Raw genomic sequence first — 25894 nt, 5'->3', positions numbered from 1 at the left:
TGATGACGAAGTAACAAGTACTTTTGACGAAAGTACCAAGATCATTTGATTCGATTATAGGTTTAGAGTTGGCAGAGAAGTCATTCGAAGAATGGCTCTTGTCGGAAATGATGCGTCTCGAGCGTTTGGAACATTTGGCTCAGAAATTTAAACATAAAGCTGATGCTCATGAAGAATGGACTGCAGGAAAGGAAGAGATGCTCACATCACAACATTTCCGACAGTGCAAACTCAATGAACTCAAAGCTTTGAAGAAAAAGCATGAAGCTTTCGAATCTGATCTTGCGGCGCATCAGGATCGCGTGGAACAGATAGCTGCCATTGCTCAGGAGCTCAAGTAATTTTGCAAAATACTTGCAAATTATTTTGAAGATATGTTCATAATAACATTGGTACTTTCTTTTATAGTACCTTGGAGTATCACGATAGTGCGTCCGTTAATGCTAGATGTCAACGAATTTGCGACCAATGGGATCGCTTGGGTACTCTTACCCAACGTAGACGTCAGGCGTTAGATGAGGCCGAACGTATTCTTGAAAAGATCGACGTCCTACATTTGGAATTCGCTAAACGAGCTGCTGTAAGTTTATATTATTACGTATGTGGTAAAAAATCTTTTCCGGAATTTAATGATTATGACATAATTTTTAGCCGTTCAATAATTGGTTGGATGGAACCAGGGAAGATCTAGTAGATATGTTTATCGTTCATACGATGGAGGAAATCCAAGGTTTAATGGATGCTCATGCTGCGTTTAAAGCAACTCTTGGAGAAGCTGATAAAGAATACAATGCTATTGTGGGATTAGTGCGTGAAGTTGAATCAACAGTCAAACAGTTCCAAATTCCGGGAGGTCTTGAAAATCCGTACACTACTCTCACTGCTTTGGACCTTACGAAGAAATGGAGCGATGTCAGACAACTTGTACCTCAGCGTGACGGTACACTGCAAGCGGAACTTCGCAAACAACAGAATAATGAATTACTTCGACGACAGTTTGCTGAGAAAGCTAATGCCGTTGGTCCGTGGATAGAACGTCAACTAGACGCAGTTACAGCTATTGGTCTCGGTCTTCAGGGTACTTTGGAAGATCAATTACATCGTCTGAAGGAATATGAACAAGCGGTTTATCAATACAAAGCTCATCTTGAAGAACTGGAGAAGATTCACCAAGCTGTCCAAGAAGGCATGATATTTGAGAACCGATACACTCAATATACGATGGAAACTTTACGAGTTGGATGGGAACAATTACTTACTTCGATAAATCGTAACATTAATGAAGTCGAAAACCAAATTCTTACTAGAGATTCGAAGGTAACATTCTCTTTTTTTTTTAAATTATCTCTTCATCCTTTTTCCAACGACTAAAATAAATTTAATGTGTATTGTAGGGTATTACGCAAGAACAACTTAATGAATTTCGTAGTAGTTTCAATCATTTTGACAAGAACCGTACAGGTAGATTGGCTCCTGATGAATTCAAATCTTGTCTTGTTTCTCTGGGTTATTCCATTGGAAAGGATAGGCAAGGTGACATCGATTTCCAGCGTATTCTGGCTATTGTTGATCCAAATAATTCTGGTTACGTACATTTCGATGCGTTCCTAGACTTTATGACTCGCGAATCTACAGATACAGACACAGCCGAGCAAGTAATCGATAGTTTCCGTATACTTGCTGGAGACAAGGTTTGCATACTTTTATCTAAATGATCACAATTTTATTTCGAAATATTAATTAATTATTATTTGTATCGTTTAGCCATACATTTTGGCCGACGAACTGAGGAGAGAATTGCCACCTGATCAGGCTGAATACTGTATTCAGCGAATGCCTCCATACAAGGGACCGAATGCAATCCCTGGAGCATTGGATTATCGTTCATTCTCTACTGCTCTATACGGTGAATCAGATTTGTAAGGATGCATATCAAAAATCATGAAAACTTTTTGGACGATTTCCATTTTAAAAAGCACATGAAATGTTATTTGAAACGTATGTCGCACGTTTTGGTACTCTAACGCATCTTTATAAATTGAGAATCTCAACGCGATCAAAGAATCATTGACTAGCCTCAAGAAATATAGTATAATATTCGGAGCGTTTGGGATGAAAAGGCTCTAATACGTTTATACGTGTCACGAGTTAGCAATTTTTTATTCGTGATATTTTTTTAACGTAAAGGAACCTGAGAGCTATACCGATAAATTTTGATACACTGATATTTGCTAAGATGTCTATTCTCTATCGTTATCACGAGATGAAATTGACGTATAGCGCTCGATGAAGATGGTCCGTACTTAAATAAGTCTGTACAGTGACAATAAATATACACAATTTAGATACCTTGACGTTAAAAGAGTAGCACAATCGAATACAACAGATTCTTCTAGAACGTTTGCTTCTTGCCTATGTCTACGGTGAGTCCTATAATTAGTAAGTTAATGTTTCAATTGTATATAAACATGTCCGAGAAGTCACACGAGTACCAATAATAGAGAGAATAATAAGCATTTCCTTTCCGTAAACGTTCCAGAAAAGGAGAGGATAATATAGTTCCATAAATGATTAATATGTTAAAATGGAAAACGTGATTAAACGGTTTATTACGTACAATTTTCGCATGCATCGATATTGCAGTCGTACATACTGTTCAAAAAATATTCCATTTTATTGGGAGTATTTGTATATTTTTGAAAAAGCTGTTTAAATCGTATCATACAAAAAATAGCTTCATTTTTCCTTGGAAAGAAAAGTTTGATTTGTCTAAACGAGATGATTGTTTCAGTTGAAAAACTAAATATGAGTATCTCACAGTTCTTATTCATATATAATCCAGCAGGAGATGATGGGATTTTTTATAAAATAAGCTTTGGAAAGAAACAGTTACTCAGATTCAAAAGTAAGGCGCAAATCGATGTTCATAAAATATGCGAAAATTCATAATGTGTGTATAAATTAATAATATTAACGATATAAACGAATATTTGGAAATTCGTACATACGTACGAAACGACTTTCTCGCTAAGAATCCAGAAAATACTACGCTCGAAATCGAACACAACGTTCATATTTTTTTATAATAAGCGGCATAACGAATTCTTAACGAAAGAGGGGGGGGGGCCGCTTTTACATTTCGTAAATCGTATATTAAATAATAATGCGAAACGATGCTAAAGAAAGCAAATTATTTATTTATTTGAATTAAACGATTATTTATTATTGTTCCGATAATTAATTATGGTAGTAAAACAAAGCCACTTTTTCAAAGTATTTATTTTTATAAATATTTGACAGAAGTGATAAATGAAAGGCCAATGTAATATAAGACCCATTATGTAAAATTTTCAAATAGCAACCGCCATTCTTTGTGTCATGTTTATTAGATCACAATTTATATTCAGCAGTCTAAATATCATTTTGTCGAATCATTGTTATTTAAGGTCATGGAAGACGCTCGTGTGTGAAATGCAATTACTTATTCGAGAGGAGAAAAAAGTACTGTGACGTTTTTTGCTTTGAACTAGTGCTTCTTTAATATGTATCTTAACGCGTTTTACGAGTTCACTTTAATTCCTCTTACATTTATTTTTGTTAAAAAATAAAATTATTATTGGGCTTTTTATAGAAATGAACAACATAAAAAGAACTGGGGAGATCTACTGAACAGTATATACTGAGGCATATATATATAAATACACAGACACACATGCACACGCGCACGCACACGACATACATACACAGAAGGTTGAGATTATGAACATTCATTTTGATATCGAAACATAATGAATCTGTAACAAGTACATATGTGTTCAATGTATGTATAGCCGAAAGAAATAGTTTTGAAAATCAAATTGTTCGATGCGTTCATATCGTATTGTGTATACGTATACATTCTCATTAATAATCACATATATGTATAATTATAATTCTTATAATTTTAAATCATTTAATGTAACTTCTACAATCTTAATTCGATCTACACATCAGTTGGACAATCGTATCGTATTGCATATTACACTTGTCAACTATTCTACCTATTTTTGTTTTATCAGTTCCATCTTCCTCAGCTAGTTTAATAACAAAAAGCATTGTAAAATCAAACTATGAGAAAATAAAAAATGGTCTTTAAAGAGAGAAAGAGAGGGAGAGAAAGAGAGCGAAAGAGAGAGAGAGAGAGAGAGATAGAGAGAGAGATAGAGAGAGAGAAAGAAGACCGTTCAAGTTTTGTATCAAAAATAAAGCGACAAGATTGGGTAGTTATTTTTAACGTATCCTAATATGCGTCATATCAAGTGGGCGATATAACAAAGGCTATTTAAATAAAAATTTCTAACAGTGTGGTTAAAAATGAATGCTTTTATTCCAAACGTAAAACTTATTATATATGTAATTCCGATTCAACGTTTTTGATCGAGTGCAAAGAGTTTTACAAGTACATGTATTTTACAAAGATACACTTTATTAAGTTTCTCGGTACTACATGTACTAACGCTTAAGTTATTTCATCGATACGCCATGCAATAAAGTAAACTAGATCTATGTATATACAATAACTATAATATTTACAGACAAATTTTTAACTATAATATCACCACGCTTCGTTTCCGTTAGATATGGCTACATGCGTTTGTAAAAATTCAGCCGAATCTTTCTTGTTCGTTGTATAATGAATTGGTCATGATTTAGTTTAAATATGAATTAAAAATTACTTTATGTCTGATCTATGCGACTTTTAAGACATCGTTTAATTAATGATTTAGGAGAAATTATTCTTTGCAGCCAAGTCCGGCTGACCAATTGCAAATACCACCGACCGGATCAAAGGATAGTTTATCGGGACAAGTGTACTCAGCTCCGATTACCTGACCGTTCACCATTCTGGCGCAAGTAATAAATTTTTTGCAAGAGTCGGGATGTGGGAAATTGCCTTGATCCAGACATCGGAAGGTTCCTTTGCTGGTGAGGAAGAGTTTTCCGTTGAAAGTAGATTTTCCAACCACCGATTCCTCCTCGTCCTCGTAATAATCGTAGTCGATAACAGGCGGTCGCCTAGGTCTTGTAGTTACATTTTGTAGAGTTTTATCCTTCGTCTTTGACTTTTGTCGATCTCTGAGACTCGGGGTGAATCTGAGGGTAGCCCTGCTTGTTGTCGCGTCCGTTCTAGGTGCAACCGTAGTGCTTATTTTGCGCCTCAGACCGTTCCTTAACGGTGTTCGACCTGATTGTGTAACTCTATTAGTTATTCGATCTCCAAAAACAAAAGAGACTAGAAGAATCCCGTTAGCACCCATGGAAGAACATAAAAGATGCATCAGCACGCATATGATTTATCCAGCGTGAAGAACGAGATGTGCCTGCACACGTAAGGATACAGGCAAAAAGGGAAAGAGTATCAATGTGCGTAAAAGTTATAATTGCATTAGTATTCATATTGGGCGTTGATACAGACGGCGATGGAAAAGGTGAAGAACATGATTGCAATTATAATAGAGTAGAAATGTATGGAAAGGACAAAAATATTAGCAAAACAGGTGAACGATTATGAAGTCGACGAGGTAGAGTTCTCAAAAGATGTTGATTAGCTTCCATTAGACCCCCAACAATGAAGTACATCTTCAATAAGAATAAAATGTGATTAGTTCTTGATGGTAACCTCGGCTCCTTAAAGGTTTTATAGTGTTTGAGTATCAGAATGGAAGAAGTACACGAATTAGAAGTAAGTAAATGGAAAAGTATCGTCCTCATCGATTGATTCGAAGAGTATGAGAAAATATAAGTCGAAAATTGCAGTGCAATGAGAAATTATGTCCCAAGTGATTCATGAACAAGAGTGAAATATGCGACTTAACATTTTAGTTTATATAAATTAAGAAATCTGATGGTGGAGGATTTAACAAGTTGAGTGTACCCGTAGCTGATGTTTGTGGAGACGGTGGATCTGCCAAAGTCACCGCGAATTCTTGTGCTCTACTACTTTGATCGATATCTTTTTCAGATTTCGGTGTTTCTGTTCTTTCATCCACGGCATCTAAAACATAATATAGAAACGTGTCTGTAAATTGTTTCTACAATTATTTAATAATATATTCTTCGAAAACTTTTTATTTTATTTGATTAACGGAGAGCATCGATTAAAGGAGATTTGAATTTCAAACATATCGCGCACACAATTGTTTACGCAAACCCACGCGTTTCTAATGGTACGATACTTGGTCGACGCGGCGTTGTGCTTCGCAATAATTGGCGGGACGCGACGCGATCATGTTACAGAGTTTCGAGTTGTAGAGTATCATGGTTATGTGTAGATTTTATATTATCGTATCATCACTTACCGAGTTTTTCGTTAGCAAGAGTTTGAGACTTTCCGTCGTTCGAATGAGTTTTTCGATGATTCGCGAATGTGTTGGAAGTTTTGCTTTGCAATGTCGCCAAATTGAATGTAGTGGGTTTCCTCAACCTGGTTGATGGCAAATTTCCTGGTGTACGAGATGTTACCGTACTCTTCGAGGAATTCACCTGTTCGTAGAGCATACGCAGATTGTATTTTGTTTAAGTTCGTTAGAACGGTAAGTAGAATTTTCTCATCGGTCAATCAAAAAATATTAGTCGACGGTCAATTGGTATAAGTTATCAACAAGAAGCTGATGTTACGAAGTATTTAATACGTCGAGAACGAGTTCGTGAACGATTTTTTTTTATAACCGATTAATGAAATTTGATTAGTGAAACATTACCTCGATAGGAGATAACAGAAACACAAGATGCCTCGAATTTTATGACGCGAATAATACAAATTCAAAATATGTTGTATCTTATTAATTGTTCGTAGATAGCGCGTTGTAACGAATCTCAGTGAGGTATCAAGAGCGTAGGATCCTTTACCTAAACGTTTGTAATTTTTGCGCTTCAGTTTCACATCGTAAGACTTATACCGATTGACATGTTGGCTGTTTTATTTTGAATAATCGTATTCAGGGCTAAAAAGCACTGAAACGATGCATGAGAGAAGAGGAGCTAAGAATAATTAGAGGATAAGCGCGCGAGACAACAATGGCACTTCATTCTTGTGTTAAATTGCTGAATTTCGTAGCTAAGCATTAACCCTTTGCACTGTTGACATTTTACTGCCATTTCACAAGCATCAATGAACAAAGGTTATAGAGAAAGTTTCATAATCGTCGAGTTCGCGGTAAATATACATATATGTAAAAGGAGCAAAGCACAAAGGGTTAAAATACATCGTAAGATGAAACAAAATAAGCGTAACGAAGGCGCCCTAAAATATGCGACACACGCCTCGTAGAAGAAAAAAGTGTTAATTGATTTGAGGGTAGAGTAAAATCAGTGGTAGGTGAAGATTATGGCGAAGATGGCAGAAAAGATGCTCGATGAATTTCTTCCGTAGATAGTGATCCCTTCTGAAATACTTTTCCTCCTGCTGTTATACGATTTTTTCGTTAATCGTTGTCACCGAAGAATCGGATCAACTCCTTTCTTTCGTTATGGCGTGAAATGAATGCCGCGATCGATCTGAGCTTTGTCGTATGCTTTTAAAGTCATCGACGAGTAGCTTTGTTCTTTTTTCGTCCGGATGTCTGGATAAACTACAAGGAGGTCTGATCGGTTTTGTCGTTTTTATTTACGGTTCGTGAATGTTGCGTATTCCACTTTGTTTAGTTAGATGTAAAGAGAGAGAAAGGGAGGGAGAGGGACAGCGAGCGATAGCGTCTGAGTTAGAATTACATATTGTAAAGAAATTGTTATACTTCTTTTTTTATGTCATCGCAAGTCGCAAGTGTAGGAAATTTAAAGTCTAAACTGACCTCAGACTCGGATCGACCGATATTTTCCTCGATCCGAAGACGTTCTTCTTTGGAGACAGCTTCTTTTCCGGTAAGATTTGCCTTTGGCACAACCTTCTTTTCCACGCTTGTCTCTTCCTTGTTCGCGTTTTCTCCATCATTTCGATTTTCTACAGAATTACCCGCTTTCGTTCTTTTCGTGGAGCCAGTTATCGCTTCGATTTGCTCGGATTCCTCCTTAGCTGATTTCTTCGTTACTTTCAGTTTATCATCGTCGTTGACCGTACGATTAGTCGTACGAGTGGTTGTATTGGAGGCAAGCGAGTCGTTCACAGCTGTACCAGTAACAAAAGGTCTGCGGTGCCGCCCTCTGTAACTAATAACTCTACGACGAGGATGTTGCGTTCTTCTTGTTTCTTTTATCGAATCCTTTTGATCTTCGTTCGATGGGCTTACATAACGATGATCCTGCCTACCGTCCTGAGATTTACGTCCAAACTCGTGATTAGGATTAAATTCGATCCTTTGTCGGCGGCGATTAAATTTATTCGCCGATCTTTCGGATTGAGTAGAAGGACGCGTCGTGGTTGACAACGATGAACTCAACTTCGATTCTTCGCTATTCTTCACCACGTTTCTTCTAACTTCGCCAGTTTGTTGGCTGCTACTGACCTTTTCGTCTGTCGAATAATTCTCTTGCAAATGTGCAGCATGCGTTCCATTTTCTATATGTAATAACCCTGTTTCTGTTACGGATTCTAAGATGTTTGTTTTAGTCGTGAAATTAGATTGTACTTCGGTTACAGAGGTTGAAGTGGAGTCAGTATTTTTAATAGACAGGGTAGCGTCGTCATTAGTCAAGGATTCACTGGTCGTAGAAACAATAGACTCGGGTTCATTAGGGGATAGAGAAGTAAATGTAACAGGTGAATCGGTCGGAGAAATTACGGGTATAGAAATCGAAGGTGCTGCATTTGTTTCCAAACTTGGTATCTCCGTAAAGAGATCTATATCTTTTTCTGTTTGCACTCGATTCGTCGATGGTGCTATACTTTCGTCTCTGTCTTTAACTTCGTTACTTTTCGTGAAAAAATCGGGCTTTAAAGTTGTAATAATTTGGGTCGAAGATTTGGAATTTTCTTCGCTATCATTATGGTTAAAATCGGTAACAATCGTTCTACCTGCATTGGGTTGTTCGATTTCGTTAGCGATCTTGGAAGAAACATTTTCTTTGCTTTCTATCGACAATGTTGTCCACTCGGTGGTTGATTCGTCGTTCTTTACTTGTTCTGGTATCGGATTTTCCGTTTCGCTTCTAGTAACATAAAAACCACGGGGGACTTGGCTTTGCATTAAATCAACTAAAGGAATACCACGCATAGTGGTAGGTTTTAGGGTGACAGTCGTCGACGAATCCTGTCGATCGATCCTCTTCTTGTTAGTCAACGAAATATCGTTTTCGTCGATATTATCCTCAACGTAATACGTGTCTATACTATCCATGGATAAATCTAAATCATTTTGTATCGCGTAGCCTGTCTCTTCCTTTTGATCATGCTTATTTGGCATTAAAGTTGTTGGTTCTGCATTGAAAATTGTATCATTCCGAACACTTGTTCCCTCGAGAATGCGGTTCGTGTTTTTTTCATGCGATAAGATCTCTTCGTCCTTCGCTTTAAGAGGAAACAAGCTCAAGAATATGGGCGACGGACTGCTGGCGTATTCGTTCGTTTGATAACCAATTAGTTCCTTGAGGGTTGGTAGTCTATTGACTTCCGAGCTGGCGACCTGAAAATTAGAAGAGGGTAGCACGCTTAATGACGATCTTCCGAAACCTTTCTCTTCGATCTCTCTCTTTTCAGCATTCTCGGGGCAATCTCTTTTTGTCTTAAACGAGAAGAGAGAGAAGGTAAAGAAAGTGGACGATCCTCTGCGCTGATATCGGTGATTCTATGCTGATTTTCTGGTTGTCAGCTATAGAGGTTTGACGATCATTGATTCGATTATCCTGGCAGCTTTGTTCCGGTATTCAAGATCGGGGAAACTAGTTGACAGTGATTCGACGAAGGACAGAAGAGGAGAGAACTTTCACCTATTTTTTGACTCGTAGATCGTTAGATATCTTGTGAATTTTTCATGATACATGATAAGGATAATCGTGTCTATATATATATATATATATATACATTATCGATGAACGATTCGAGAAGACGCGTTTTATTACTTGGTAGAGTCCCTACTGCCGATCAAATTGTTGAACACCGATTCGATCTCGATCGTGGACGATTCATGAGATTCCGTGGTGAATCGTGCCTGATAAAGAAATTCACCCTCTATGGGCAACGTGGATCTTTCGACTTGGCCCTGGCGAATCTCATTCACCGATTCGTCCTCGTTCCCTTCCGATTCATCCAGGGAATCCGTAGATCTTTCCAGCGTATCGGAGATCGGGGAGGCTGTAGTAGCAGGATGTTCCAATCGAGCGATCGTAGTCTGAAGGGGAATCTTCGTGTTCGACGTTAACGAAGAGTATTTCGTTTTTATCAGAATCTTTTGTCTTTCCGTGGTGGCCGATTCCTCGACGGATGTGACCAATCGCGTCACCAGCGGTTGCGAAGAAGGCGTAGTCACGTAATCTCCATCTACGAAGTTCTGAACCTCCGCTCGTTCCTCGTTCAAACTCGTCCAAGTAGTCGAATCTGCCTCTTCGTTCTGATTACGCGGTGTCGTTCGTAAAGATTGTTGCCTTCTATAAGCATCCGCCACGTAGTCGAATTTCTTCGCTGGAATCAGAGTCTCCGTGACCGGTGATTCTGTGCTGGACACTGGACGTCTCGCGTAGAAACGCGTTCTCACCTGCGTCGAGGAGTCGAAGCTGGGCGAATGCGTAGCATCTGCAAGCGATTCTTCGTTCTCTTCTCGCTGATTCCTCGTTATCTCTCGATATTTGTAACGCGTCCTCGGTTGACGAAAGTTCTGATATCTAGACTTGTGATTGTTCGATTCTCCGGATTCCTCTGGTAACGAATCGAGAGAATAAAGACCCTCCACGCTCGCCGTTTTCTTCAGCGATTCTGGGACTCTATAACGAGGGCGAATCTCTGGTGAACGATTATTAAAGGATACCGATCGATGGCTTTCTTCGTTTTCTGAGGATTCGTCGACGTTTGCGGAGCTTTTATCGAGTGTCGTTTCGCTTTGTACAGTTACCGGAAACGGAGAACGTCTTTCACTGGTCGATGGAGTAGTGTAGCGGTTCCAGAATTCTTCCGATTCCCTTGCGGCGGATGGAGTAATAGGGTAGAAGATTTCATCGTAGGCTCGATTGATTCTTGGAGTAGCGTTTTCGACATTACGTCGCACTTCCAACTGCAATTCCTTCTCGTCCCCGAATTTATTCTCATCTATGAAATCTTCTTCGATAAATCCCGTTGTTCTCGCGGTTGTAGAGGAGACCGGTCTACGACGAACGAACAGGCTCTTTCTACGTTTCGACAGACCCACTTCGTTTCTCTCGCTAGTTAAAGGCACGTGGGACGAAGTTTCTATATTTGGATACCAATTGTTGGTGACATTTTCCGAAGAAGAAGAAGAAGCAACTGGCCGCCTGCGTACAAATTTCTTTCTCACGTATCTGGAGTCTAAATAGTACGTTCTATTGTATGTCTCTAACCTACGGTTGGATTGGAAAGCCGCGGAAGGTGTAGTGAGCTGCGAAATAGTGGTTGGCAGGGCGTCGAGTTCGTTCCTCGATGGTAACGTTTCATCCGAAATATCATTCGCGTCGGTGAAATTAATTAAGAAATTCGATGACGTGGTTGATTCCGTTGCACCGGTTTCCACTGTCCACTCCTCCTTGCTTGTCGTGGAATCGACCGCAACAGCGGTAACATTATCGATTATCGTCGAGGCCATCGTAACGACATCGGATTCGGAGAAACCAGTGTCACTGATCGCAGTTTCTGCAGTCGACGTTTCCAAAGTGACTCCTGTGAAACCATCGGTTATATCCAAGTCGATCGTTTCTGCCGTCACAGTTTCGGTCGTTGACAAACCGAAATTTTCCGTCGAAACGTCCGACGTTTCAGCAACGATCGTACTCGTCGCATCTTCTCTAGGAGTCGTAGATCGAAATCTAAGCAAAATTTGATCCTTTTCCGTGGAAGAATCAGCATCTACCGTGGATACCGTGCTTTGAACCGGCCGAACACGCTTGATCACTTTCCTCCTACGGGGAATTAATTTATTTTCTTCTTGTTCTGCTTGCGATGTTGCTGTTGTGCTCGATGTAACGGGCCGTCTTCTTAGCAAAACTTTTCTGCGCCTCGGAACAGCAAAGTTTATATTCTCTTCGTTAACCGTTTCGGTATTGTTCGCAGGAAGGACGATGATCACGTTTGGTTCAAAATCTTGCAGTTTGATAGCGCTATCGGTCGTTGTAAGGACTTGATCGAGCCCTTCGCTAGGATCGACTCGATCGTCCGTCTCCGTGTTCACTTCGTTCTCTATTGTCAATTCCGTGGTACGAACAGCTTCGACGGTGTTCGTCTCGGTATCTAAACCAGTAATCGTAGTTTCTTGCGTTTCCGGTGATATCGTCGTTGGAGATAAAACTGTATCGGTTTCGTCTATGGAATTCACGATCGGTCGTTCGGTCGTAGTTACAATTATGGGTATGGTGGTGTCGTTCAAAGAACGATCGACGATCGAGTCCGTTGTTGTAGTAGATGTCGAAGAATAGAAGAAATCTGGCGCGGCTTCGCTTGTTTTTTCTTCCGTCTCCTTTTTGAACTCACCAATTTCTACGTTGTTTCTTTTCCTCGTATATCTTGTCCTGGCGTACACGTCTCTGTTCAATGCAGTCGGCTTTTTGAATACCTTGATGTTGGTGATTTTATCGTTATCTATCTCGTCCTTAACCGTGTTTTTCGATCTCGAAGATAAGCTCCTTCTGGGATAACCTTGGGCGATCCTAACGATAGGACTGTCCTCGAGTTCGTTAGCTTTGGTGGATTCGGTGGTGGTTTTAGCAATTGGCCGGCGGAACCGCGTTCTCGAAGCATCCGTGGCAATGGCCGTGCTAACAGGAGGTTCCGTAGTTCGAATGCGTTCTCTAACTACGGAGTTGGACGAATCTTCGTTTCTAACTCTGAAGGTCGGCGGCGTGTATCTACTCACTCCTCTGCTTTTCGACCTTCCACGAGTGTGCGCTGTCTCTTTGACAACGCCGCCGCGAGAAGATTCGATTTGCTCGTTCTCAGTGGTCGGCTCGTTTCGACCGGCGTTCTCCTGCCTCGGTCTTAATCGATCTCGTCCTACCAAAAAGGACGAGCGCGTTTGGTTTCGCGATGATATACTCACCTTGGACCTCGTCTGATCGTTGGACGGTGGCAACGGAGTGGTGGTAGGCTCGGTCGTAGGTCTATTTCTTCGGTTAAAGCTAAAAGGCCTTGGCTGAGATACCGATGCGGTGTTGATCCTTGTATTTGGAACCGACAACGTAGACAAGTTCGCTGGTGCCGTAGTTAAGAGGATTTCCGTAGCCGAATCCTCGACGAGTTTCACAGATTCGGTGGTAGTCGAGCTAGCCTCTGGAGTCGTTGTCGGAATCGGTTTTTCCGTTTCCGACTCGACGAGGATATCGTTCGGTGTCGAAGATAAGCCAATCGAAGGTAAAATGTTGATCACTGGACTCGTCGCGGTGGTGGTATCCACCTTTTGATCGATTTCGGTCGCTTCGCTCGAGACCGATTCCGTAATTGGTTCTTGGCTAGTGGATGCCACTTGCGAAACAACCTCCGTAGAATGTGAAGTCGTGCTTCTGAATCTTTGAACGCTAACATACCTAAAGAATATTTAAATAATTAGATAACAGTCGCTTGAAGTTTACTAAATGGCGGAGATTGTTTTAGGTATAGAAACCTGGATTTAGTTGTCTGTGGACTTTCTTCGTTTGCGGATGAACGAGATTCCTGATCTCTGGTATTTTCGGAAGAACTCGTCTCGGTATTTCTATAATCGAAAGAAGCAAGTTATTCGCTTTTCGAAATTGTATTCTTTTTACTTTTGGCAAACAGCGATTTTGAATTAAACGCGAACTTACTTGGGAAACACGCTGGGACGCCGGCGTCGGCTGGGAATAGGCGCCTCTTCTTCCGTGTTCTTATTTTTCTCCTCAACGTCGTTCTCGTATCTGAGGGATTTCCATTGCAACGTTTACAAGAACAACATCGTCCTCCTGCGTCTATTCTCTTTCACTTACCTTGAGGTGGAAGGTCGAGCGCGTCTGATGTTGATATAATTAGGCGTCGCTCTCTGCGTCGAGCTAGCTAAGAAAGGATTGCTAATAGTCTGTTCCTCGGATGAAGCTACATCCGTGTTATCTTCATCGAGATCTTCTTCTTCGTCGAGTTGCTCGTCTTCGATCGGCGGTTCCTTCGTAGACGGCCTGTATCAAGGGAACGAAACGAACGAAACGTTATAGTTACGCAACGAATGAAACATCAGAACGTGCGATATCACGTACTTTGGTCTCTCGATGGTCACGTATTGCGGTTTTTGCGAGCGCCTCAAACTCTTCACTTCCGGAACCTCGTCCAATCCCTCGAACTGCGCACTTCCTGGCCCATTCGCGTAATTTGTATTCGTAGAAGTACGTTGCTTATTTGTAACTTTACCAGCTTGTCGATTCAGTACACGTTCGTACAAAGTGCGACTTATCGTAGCAGGAGTAGCGTTTACGCTGCCAGAATTCGCACTATTGTCAGCATTCTTGTCTTGAAGTAACAGCTGCTTTTCTAGTTGCTCTATACCACCTGCTTTCTTGATCAGCATTATTAGCTCTTTGATAACCCTAGGATCCTCTTCGTCCTCAATATTGGTAATCTCGGGCTCATTTTTCCCAACCTTCGAGGTGGTCGTAGGCGCTTCTGTCGTACTCGTAGTCGTAGTCGTACTAGGCTTGTTTCTGGTAATCGTTTTATACAAAAGCGCTTTCGGAGTGGTAGTCGTTTTAGGCTCTTCTTCCTCTCCCTCTTCTTCATCCTCCTCTTCGACTTCGTCGTCGTCCTCGTCGTAGTACTCGTACTCTTCCTCCGTGTCTGGTTTTTCGGGGGATGGTCGACGCGTAGTGCTATAGAGATAAGTGGTACGGCTGGTGGCAGCGGTTATCGGCGCTCTGGTCGTCGACGCGGACGACTGAGACGTTTTCGATTTGGGACATACAACGTTACGCGGGTAATCGCAGGAATCGGCTGCCTTGTTAAACACCAAACCTGCGCGATCGAAAGAGAATCATTTTTAGAACGAGTAGACGACCTCTGAAACGGATTTTCGGATGATTGCGATCGAATTACCAGAAGGACACGTAAACTGGTGCGCTACTATGCCAAGACCTCCTGGGCCGCTCTCCAAACACCAGAAATATTTCTTGCAATCTCGGGGATGCGGAAAGAATCCTTCGTCTTCGCACTTGAAATCTATCGAAAATAAAAAGTTAATATTTCTGCGGTGTGGCGTTTGCGAAATATCGTGGCTAAGTTACCTGTCCCGGGATCGGGTGTCGTTGGCGGTTCTGGAGTAGTCAGTTTATTACTCAACGATCTTTCGTTCGAGTTGCTGTTGGTTTCTTCTTTGCGGCGAGCTTGCTTTCTACGATTCCGATTGGAACTCGATCGATCTTTCGACGATCTCCTTTTATTCTTGTTGCTCGGTCTTTCGTTTTTGTTCGCAGTCTTAACCGCGTTTCCTCTCTCGGAGCTATCCTCTTCGTCGGAGGATGGGTCGTACGATCGTCTGTCGACTCGTTGATCCTCCTCTTCCTCCTCGCTGGTTTTAGGACGCGAAAACGTCCGATACTTTGGTCTCGAGGAGGACGCTCGGATCTTCGGGGCAGGCGCTGCAGTCGTGGTGCTTCGTCTACCACCTTTTCTTCTTACGGTATTGCTCTGAACACCTTGGGCTCTGGGTTTCTTACGATTGTCCACTGTCTTTGACTTCTGAACGGTATTCCTGAAGTTTCAAAGGAAGCATCGCTATCGGTGTCGTTGAAACTGTAAAGCAGCGATTCGTCGACTCGGTGTACTTACGAGCTGTCCGTCAAGAGCATCTCTTTAGCCGCTTCGATCAGAGGATACGGACGATCGTGACATTTGCCCCGGAAATCGTCGTTGTCGATCGTCCAAAACATAATTCCCCCCAAGTTCTTCTCGTTCGCGTATTTGGCTTTTAACTTGACTATATCTTCGTCGTCGTAACCTACCCATTGGTCTCCCTTGTACGCATAAGGACCCATAGCTTTTGCATTTGGCTGAACCACCTGCCACTCGTCCGATTGCGCTAGGCTCTCGCAAATCTGTGGAAGCGGTATCGTATTATTTGGTCTTAAAATTAATATCCCGATGATAAACGGCAAAAGCTAACTTCGTAGTAAGCGAGGTAGCCTTTCTCGCGGGTCGCGTCGCCTTCGACTCCTGGACCATCGGCCGGTGAACCCAGATCAGTGGCATCCTCGTTGAAAAGCGTGTAGGATCGGCCGTACGTTGGAATTCCTAGGATTATCTTGCCCGGAGAGGCACCCTTTTTCAGCAGATAGTTCACAGTGTAATCCTGGAAACGTTATCGCTAGCGTTAGCGTTTACGAGATTCCACACACCGATCCACACTGCCAAAGTCTTACGATCGTTAACTCGGTGTCGTAATTGTATTCGTTGTCCTCTTCCAGAGGATACAGAGGAGAGTGATGATCGACGGCTGGTTCGTAAGACGAATGGTAGTCATACGATAAAAGATTGATGAAATCCAAGTATTCGTTTAATCTAGGAATATCGTAGCCTTTGTCGATGTACTCGATACCAGCTGGCATCGCCAACGTTAGTAAAAGTCTCGGTCTTCCGGTCTTTGAAGACTCCCTCTCAAACTCCTCTCTCAGTTCCTTTGTAATCAAATATGAATGGTTTCGGAAGAAGCATAACGCGTTAATAACATACAGTTAGCTAGATCGGTGAGATATTAATTTTTGTTACTTTACCTGCACCAAGCTGGCATAGTTGTCTTTGTCCCGAGGCTTTCCACCGTCCCTAAAAGCTGGATATTCCCAGTCGAGATCGAGACCGTCAAAGTGATTCTTTCGAAGGAACTTTATGGCGTTCTTGACGAATTCTCGTCTTCTGTCAGGGTCGGCAACCATCGGAGAAAACCTACTGGAACCTTCGTTCCAACCTCCGATAGCCAACAGGGTTTTCAAGTTCTTGTTGTATGTTTTTAAGCCAGTGAACTTGGCGTATCCACCTTTAAAAGTTGCGCAAGGTTAATCGATGCAATTTTTTTCGTGTCCGGACGAATCTGGTTTCTCGTCCTCTCTCTCTCTCTCTCTCTCTCTCTTTCCCTCTCTTTGTTTGTCATACCTTTCTCGATGTCTTGGTATTTGTCGAAAGGCTTCAAGGCATTGTCCTTGGTGAAACCACCGAAAGCGTAGATTAGATGGGTGCATAAATACGGATTGATGTTTTGCGGTGAGAACTTGGCAGTGCCTGGTCGATAGATCGACCAGTTTGTATAATAGCATACGATCTTGCGTTCGGCGTTACCTACGTTAGACCGAGTATTCCTTTGTTAATTTCGTTTTGTACAGGTGCTTTAGCTAGCGTAACTCTTTCATAGAAAGACAAGCACGAGTGGTCGACAGAGAAACTTTGCGGAGAAATTGAAACGCGATTGAACTTTCATTTGTCGAGCGAGAAACAGATCCGCGAATCGCATACGCCACGAATTTTCATGCCTGTAATCTCGCGTTAACACAAACGAATTGCCTTTCTGACGCGAATCTATATAATAAAATCTGTCGTACTTGCTACTTTTATCGCTTTTTACCCGTTTAACGAGAAGAAAATTACCGTTTGCCGATAATTGCAAACTGTTCGTTAATGCTTATGCACAAGTACTTACATTAGCCCGGTCATCAGTGATCGCTCATCGTGTTCGTAATTTAGGATTATACGTATATACTCGTAGATAGTTAGTGAGAAACACGGTGACTGGTGCGTCGCGATTTCTCTTTTATTTTCACACGTTTCCTTCATTGATAACCCGATTTGCAGTCGCCTTGACGAACCGTTGTCGGTACTCGCTTTCGATCGGGAATTATCCTCGATGCTTTCACTGATCGCGCACGAATCGAGGCCGTTCAGAAAGAATGTAAAAATCGAGACCAGAATCAAGATCGTACCTGACCCTGACCACCCACGTGGCACAGAGACTCGTCAACTCGGTCAATGATTTTGTTCCATCGATCACTGATAACGCACTGTTCAACTGCATTTCAGTCGCTACCGGTCTTCGGTTATTACCAGGAGTTTTCTAACATGAAATTCTATACACCGAATTGGAAAGTTTGTTTTCGTTTTCGATTTTCACTAGCAATATACTAGCAATACGTAAGTAAAAGTAGAATTTTATATAGTTTCCACGATCGTTTTCCTCGATTCGCACGCTTCGCACAAAGCGGAATTGTGCTTGCATTCGTGTTTGTGTCACGACTGACAGGATAATGATAATCGAGCAAGGAATAGGAACTACACCCGGGGCAAAGATCGACAGCGATACAGAAAGCGTCCGAGATTCTGTTTCATTCCTACACGCTGGCAATAGTTTCGCGTTATATGAACGTTACAGAGACGGTAATGGAGTTAAGCGCAGCGCATAATACCGGAGATAATATTGGTAAGAGGCTCGAGACACGCGGTGTTACCCGCAAATCTGGAATTCCTACCGCAGCTGTATCAAACACGCTGTCTACCTGCTACCGAGACCGCTAAAACGCTCTGTTTCTTATTTCTGATCCTGATTATCGATGCTTGAACGAGCATTGTCGCCTAAGTACGACGTCCTACGATCGAAAAGAAGTTTGTGGTCGTTAGGTCTACAGGATACGTACAGTGTCCGGTATACTTAATGATCCAAAGCAGTTGATCTCGTCGTTAGAAACTACGTTACGTTCTATAGCTGTGCGAAGTAGCATTGGCAATCTCGCGACGCGAGGAATTTTGCGAGTGTTCTTCCTTCTGTACATCTTCATTTATCGCAACGAGATTTTCGTTAATGCCCGATTAAGTGAACGTTTACCGATTAAATTCATTTATCTGAACACGAGCTTCTATTACGCGGACGAAAAATAATAGCAGGAAAATTGATGAGCTGCTATCATACGAATTCTAATTGTGTAAACTGTTTGCCTACCGACAAGATCAGATAAATGGAGTTCTACCGTAATACGCGATATACGTACGCGATATATCGCGATCGTATCTTTATCGTATTTCTTTATCGAAATGATCCGACACGTCGACTATAAGTTTTTTCCTGCAAATCGGGCAACGATTATCGTATCGATTACGAAACACCGGGTAGAAATTTGGCGAGAACGATCGCATTAAATATCCCGACGGTTTTATGCCTACAATGTTCATACTTTCGAGGTTTATTGCCCCTTTCCCTATACATATCGACTACACCTCGAATGGGGCCCCGTTTTTGCTTCGATCGTTTTCTCCGAGAAGGTGCATACGTTTCACTGGTCGAGATCTGGCGAGTTCAGTGAAACTGCACCCGCGTGCGTGCACCGATCCCCACGTGCTGCACCGGTTATGCTAGAGAAATTACAGGAGAGAGATCAGAGACTCGGTCACAAAGTAAATGGGCTATTCGTCGTTCCAACCTTGTCGACCCAATTTTTTATTTCGATAGGAACAAGCGCAAGTTTTATTCTTACTGTATCATAGTCTTTCAGTCATTCGTTCGCAACGATAGATGAAAAGATCGCGACGATAATTATCGTTACTAATTAATCACTCTTATAGGATAAACTCGTAGTGTCGATTCGCGGGCTGTTTCTCAACTTGCGGAAAATTTCAAGTCAACGTGGAATTTAGCTATCGCACGTCTTGCTTTCCGCCATCGACTCGGAGACACGAAACTACTTCTCCAAGTACAAGTTCCTTTCGGAGATACTCACCGTTGTGAATCGTCGCAAGCAGAATGCTTAAGCAAAGTAGCAGCGACACTGTTCGGTTCTCCTGTAACGGAAAAGCGATGCGGCGCATTAATAATTTGTTATTCGATGTGCCTACGGAGCACGAATAATTAACTGTATCTGCGTGTAAATGGTTTCGTGGTCAGTTAGCGTGAATGACGCGTGTTACGGTGAAACTGACCGCGTACTTACCTATCTTCATCTATGCCTAGAGTAAACACGATGCGTGCGTGCAAGAGTCAGTCCTCTTTCGTTTAATAATAATATAATTATTAATATTCTCTACACATAAGCGAGAATGAGCAGCTTGTGAAATTTTCATATTTTTCTACGCGAAATCACGGACGAAATTAGCATCTTGCGTAAGTTTATCATAAGAAGCCTCTTAATATGATACTAAAAGTCGTGACGCGATAATAGCGTGGCCCGTCGAAATTAACGAATTAAGTAGATTTACTTATCAACAGAATAAGTAGACACGCTACTCGATATAGCCCGCGGCTACAGTGTGTTAATCATCGTAGCCTTAAAGACTCGCTATAAACTTTCATCCAATCTATCTCTACGATCGATCTCCGTCTCGAATTGTGGTATTAGAAGTAGATCCGGCGGTTTGTGCGCTCTATATTAAAAACTCCCACATCGACTAAGATACTAAGGATAACGTTTTAACCGTGGAAAGAGAAGCTATCGATCGATCGATGAACGGCGAGTCGTTATGGGGTCGCGTTGGCGAGCAGCGCACCTGCCAACACACAGCGGAGATTCCGATTATATCGAAGACCTCGAGGATAAATCGACGTATCCGGCAAATAGAACAGGACCGTGACACCCAACGAGCCACTCCTCGTTACGTAACGAGTGCGTAAAGAGAAAGCAAAAAGAAAGAACATCGTTCCGCGACGACTTTCTCGTACGTTTCGGCCAGCGAGCGCGTTACGTTAACGTTACGTCGTAACGTCATTCCTGACGATAGAACAATAGTTAGCATGGCCGGGAGAAGAAGCTGAGAAGGCTTGAAACGACCGTCGTCGATCGCGCATTCCACTATTACGATCGACAGGGGTGCGCCCGATTTTTCCGCTTCTTCGTTTCAACGGAGTAACGCCAAATGATATCGTTTTCCGACACAAGCAGTTCGTTTACAAGCACCATAAAGAAAAGGAGAATAAAGAGAAGAATTTTTGATTTCTCGTTGGATGATTTAAAATCGGAACATCGCGTGGCAAAGAGAAAACAGTGGCGATTGAATAAATTGTATGTGTAGCCGCACGCTAACATGGACGTGGGTGAGTCGAAAATTCCCCGCGGACCTATCTAAATGTCAAATAACTTTCTACGAGAACGGCAGACTCGTAGCTCTACAAGCGCGCTTCAACCGGGAAATTGTTCTGGCTAGCGACTGCAAACGATACGGTGTGCAACGCGTGAAAACCACCTGCTCCACTGACGAGTTCCATTCGGGAAGTTTCATAACCGGAACGGAAATATTCGCGAGGATTTCGGTGATTCCGATCGTCACGGAAGCTCCGACTGGTATCAGTTATCGCTGTGCAAACTTTGAAAATGTAGATATTTCAACTGGTTGTTTAGAAGTGAAAGCGTAATTATATTCGAACTTTATTCGTTGAATTCCAAGATTCTGTTCGTACCTATGCAAAGATTTAGCAAAGAGATTGTAGGTGCCGTCCGGTGATTTCAATGTTCGCAATAGCCGTAAAGACCTGAATTCGAACCTCATCGATCATAGATGATTCGCAAGTTTTGATTGTTTTTACCAGGAAATGTCAATCGCAGGTACTTTCGATTCCTCATGCAAAAAGAAAGACTATTACTCGATGTGAAAGCAGCGGGTAATAGGAATTATCGATACAGGAAAGACAGGAACGCGTTACTTGGACCAAAAGTTACATCGATTCGGCCACCGATCGGTACCCTGTAATATGTGGCAATTATCGAGGTTCAACGTTACGCAACCGTTTCAATCGGAACCGATTATTTGGATGGAACTGGCGACGAATCGTCAAACGAGCAACTTATTTACATTCGATCCGTACGACCGTCACTGGACACGCTTCGAGTTCCTGTGACATTTGAACGGCTCGTTGACGTCCAGACGATTTCGATGACTTCACCCTTCGCTTTAATTCCGTTACTTGTTGTCGATGACTCAACACCGAGACCTTTTCAGAGAATCAATCGATACGTGTATTATGTAGAACGAGTCGCGTCAGTTTAGATTTAGAACCGGGATTCTCGTGCGTTGCTCTACGAGCAAAAGTAGAAGGCTAAGCTTCTCGAAATGTTTCGTCCGGCAGATGGGGAATTCCATCTTCTAAGTTTAGGAAAACAGGCACGTTGAGAAAATAAGTGTCAACGACGTTCGTATCGAGCGAAACAAAGGTCGAAAGCGAAACACGCTCGCGAGGATCTTTCGATATTCCAGGCACGCAGGGACGAAAGAACGAAATGAGAGATAGTTAATTTTATCGTAACCTTGAAGATCCAGAATCTAGTACCGGTAGCTGTAAACCAGTTGCAAAGGTTACCGGACGATTCGCGCGACATTTGTAACGAGGGTTACCATATTCAATGACTTTAATTATTTTGAATCCTGTACTCCATATCGTTTCTCATATCGCGATGAAATTCTCGCTCGATTACAGCTCCGATACCCTTCTGTTCCTGAGATTTCCAATTATCGCCGCAATCGCGAATCGCACGGAGAAGCAACGATCGTTTGGTAAGATTCAATTATGAGTAATCTTGAGAAAGAATGGTAACCGTGGATTCGCTTAACGTTGATCAAGTGGTAATTGAAGATCGGGATCAGCTATAATGGAAATTGCATCGAGTTGCGTCCGTTTCTAAACTGTAGACTACTTGTTGGGTTTTAAAACTCCAAGTTAAAATCGGTTAGCCTTAAACGAAAGAGTAATTTATTGTTTCACATCCCTATGGAACATGTAGTCGAAAGTAAAGCCGAGTCGGGTCGATCTATCTCTGGCGGATAAATCTAGCGTGGTTTGGTCACTTTTACTTTCCATGGAATTCGCTTCGAGGCACCGGACTCTCGCTCTGTTTACCAGGAAACTAATAGTACGATCGTACCCTTAATTAAATCTTCTTTATCGTTCTTAATTACCAGAGGGAATCCTGACGATTCGCAACATAATGGAGCCCGGTGGTCCTCGTTCTTTGCTTTATTCATTTACGTTTTTCCTTTCGTTTCACTATTTTCAGTTCCGCATTCGGTTCGGCGATTCCTCGCCTCGTTCTTTTTCTGTATTTTACAATCGCAAGAAATCGACCGTAAAACATGGAAAATTATGCGGGATCCGTGGAATCCGGTTAGCGTCGTTAGGAGAGATCGAAAATGCAAATCGGAGCAAGATCATAAAATCGGATGCCCGATTTAACGTGAAATGTGTCCATGCCTTTTTTAATTTCTTTATCGATGAAAAAAGCTTACTTTCTGCCGTAAATAGGCAGGTCATAATTGACGACTAAAAGGAAAAGAAAGATCGCTGAACGAGTCTCTGAAAGGTCAGCAGATGGCCTTCCTTGCACGCTCCAAGTACTTTTTTCGTTCTTTTCTTCTCTTCTCTCGCTTTTAGTCTTCGTCCACTGTCTGCTTTTTCCGTCCGTTCGTCCGTAAGCGAACGAAACATTCCTTTGCCGACATTTTTTCCAAGGACGTTATAAGCTACTTCGAATAAGAAAAGTTCGTCTAAGCTCTATTAGCTATCGTTCTATGATTTCCCTACCACGTGAAAGCGATAACGTTTAATTAAACGGAATAGATTATTCATTTTACACTTGGTTGCGTCAATCGGTTGCACAATTATTTCCGATTGATTCCGTCTATGGTTTAGTTAATGGCTCTCGAAAAATGCCTGCAGCATTTCGAATTTCACGTTGTGTAAACGTTACAGAAATCTTAGATCGGCCCTATTCGCCATGGATCACTCTTCCAAGGACGCGCGTAACTGTTTCTTCATCTCGAGGCTTAGACATGCTACGTTTCTTTTCTGCCATAGGTGAGAAAGTAGCACGATTCTGATCAAGAGAAGGTACCTAAGTACTTATGCATGTATGTAAAATGATATTTTCGGAGCAAGTACATAGGATGGCAGGAGGTCGGTTTGGGTAAAGCGGGTAAAGAGAACTGTTACGACCTCGACTGTTTTGCAATCTCGAATTGCTACATGCATTCGCTCCTTCTTTGCTTGTCGCGGCGGCTTAAAGTGAAGTGTGCAGTTGAAGGCAGTGGTATGGCTCGAATAACCGGTAGATTTCCTCTCCCTCCTCTACCGGCAGGAAGCCGACGATCGTTCTCAAGTATTTGATATGCATGTAGATCTCGCCCTCGAACAATCCGGTCAACCCAGCCCCAACTTTGAAAACGCGCGGCGCCGCTCTACGAGGATTTTGTCCGTTGATGCTACCTACAATTGCCCCAGGATTCTACATTCTACTCTATCTTATCTTTCTTTCAACGGTCTAGGCTGTTTTCTTCCTCGGAGAAACTAACGTTTAGCACCAGTCATAATTTACTGAATAAAGTATGGAGAAAGTGATATCGATCAACGACCTAAAGAAGTTTTGCGGTGCCGCGAGTTTATTTTTGATGCACCGAGTTCTGACGTCCAAATCATATTTCTTGATTATCGATTCATCTGCTTGCAAGAGAACACCCTACGTTGCCTATTAACTTGCAACAGCGAACCGTCGAAACGTGGATGAGAATCGGGTCAACCTAGACCGAAAAGCCATAGGAAGATGAACATCGAACCACTCACACGGTGTTTTTTTACGTCATGATTATCATTCATTCTCGGAACGAGAAAGTTCCTTAGTGCTATGCTACCGTTACTTGTTGAATTTTTTACCTAAATTGTTCGAGCAGTTTTTCAAAGAGACCTGTCTTTTCTCATATAAAATTTTAACGAACTCTTTGCCAAAGGAAAAGATCGATAAAGGTGTAAATAATAACACCTTTGTAGTACTTAAGATGACTAGAGAATCTTTACAGGATCTTGCGTCTGTGTGCCAATCCTTATACTTAATTCGATGTTAACTACGTTTTTGTAAACAGAACAAAATTAACTGTTCTTACCCAATCCATTTTCGTTGTTTGATTATCGATCCCCGGTTGTCGATTGTCTTCGTTGGAAATTCGTCAGGTCGAGCACATCGCGCACTATGCTTGCATAGACACGACTTCTCGATTCCCCGTGTACACGTTTCCGGTGCACTCGCGACCTTGTACCTGTACGTCGACACCGAAGGACACTGAAAGAATCGCGTGCACCGTTCTCCAGGGCAAGGAGTATGAGACTAAGTGTTGAGCAGAAGGTGGAGAAGGCACTGTTACTTTCATGGGTCGTTTCCACCTCTACCGTAAGACTCCCCAAGCCTCTCGGACCATTCCTGCCACTCCTTCTAACAGAGGTGAAAGGAAAACATTTCTTCCCTTCCACCTTCACCCGAATCCTCTGCGAGTTCGCTTCTTTTAATACTGATATATCAAAAGCACTGGTATCTTCGCCTGTTTTTTATCCAATTTGTTTACGGCAGAAACGTCCTAGAGCTGATTTAAATTTTTTGACACGCCTCACTTTTTTTTAACTTTCTCAGATTAGTCTATAAATCATCCCGATTTTTTTTCTATGCAAATTCTCCTTAGTCGCTCCATACGATAATCGTAAATTTCAACGCAAAATTACTATCGAGGTGACATCAGAACGTATTAACGAATTAAAAAAGGATTATGCTTTGGGAAGCGACTGTACAGATAGTTTAGAAGTTACAATACAATAAAACGTTTTGATCTAGAATTGTAGTTGCGAACCGTCTTCGAAACTGCAACTGAATCGGGCTGGAACGTGGGTCGAAGATTAATATCAACTAGGCGATATCCACTGGTACGCGAAACCAATTCAACAGTATCAAAACCTAAATACGTAGAATTAGTACGCATAGTACGATGTGTCACCAGTGGCGTGTTACTGGTAGAAATTCAAAGTATTTTCGAGAAAAGTAAGACGAGAAAAAG

The 25894-nt window shown here is 41.9% G+C and overlaps 2 protein-coding genes across 6 annotated transcripts in view; one reads left to right on the top strand and one right to left on the bottom strand.

Moving 5' to 3' along the window:
- The window catches only part of LOC126864275 (alpha-actinin, sarcomeric), a 14234-nt gene extending 9508 nt beyond the window's left edge, over positions 1–4726 (top strand). For all 5 annotated transcript variants that reach the window (XM_050615459.1, XM_050615461.1, XM_050615460.1 and 2 more), the window contains 5 exons: positions 61–337; positions 409–580; positions 652–1317; positions 1395–1691; positions 1765–4726. In XM_050615459.1, coding sequence (XP_050471416.1) covers positions 61–337; positions 409–580; positions 652–1317; positions 1395–1691; positions 1765–1923 — 1571 coding nt within the window. In that variant the 3' untranslated portion in view covers positions 1924–4726. The remainder of the gene's footprint in view (positions 1–60; positions 338–408; positions 581–651; positions 1318–1394; positions 1692–1764) is intronic.
- LOC126863567 (mucin-5AC-like) lies at positions 3531–25894 on the bottom strand. Its single transcript, XM_050613833.1, has 19 exons — positions 24956–25894; positions 19819–19879; positions 17213–17395; positions 16837–17096; positions 16486–16740; positions 16230–16415; positions 15896–16161; positions 15352–15818; positions 15164–15286; positions 14335–15082; positions 14071–14256; positions 13912–14001; positions 13731–13820; positions 10033–13653; positions 9952–9970; positions 7830–9596; positions 6339–6522; positions 5868–6034; positions 3531–5327 (listed from the first exon to the last, which is right to left on the bottom strand). Exons 1-19 carry the CDS (start codon positions 24962–24964, stop codon positions 4773–4775), a joined length of 9237 nt encoding a protein of 3078 aa, XP_050469790.1. The 5' UTR covers positions 24965–25894; the 3' UTR covers positions 3531–4772.

This window comes from Bombus huntii, chromosome 3, assembly GCF_024542735.1.
Source record: "Bombus huntii isolate Logan2020A chromosome 3, iyBomHunt1.1, whole genome shotgun sequence".
Classification (NCBI taxonomy): domain Eukaryota; kingdom Metazoa; phylum Arthropoda; class Insecta; order Hymenoptera; family Apidae; genus Bombus; species Bombus huntii.
This window is presented reverse-complemented; position numbering and strand designations above follow the sequence as displayed.

Coding starts and splice junctions, on each gene's coding strand:
- LOC126863567 (XM_050613833.1), bottom strand. Junction 16,162..16,229: donor GCTACCTCGCTTACTACGAA/GTTAGCTTTTGC, acceptor CCGCTTCCACAG/ATTTGCGAGAGCCTAGCGCA. Junction 14,002..14,070: donor GCTCGACCTTCCACCTCAAG/GTAAGTGAAAGA, acceptor GAAATCCCTCAG/ATACGAGAACGACGTTGAGG.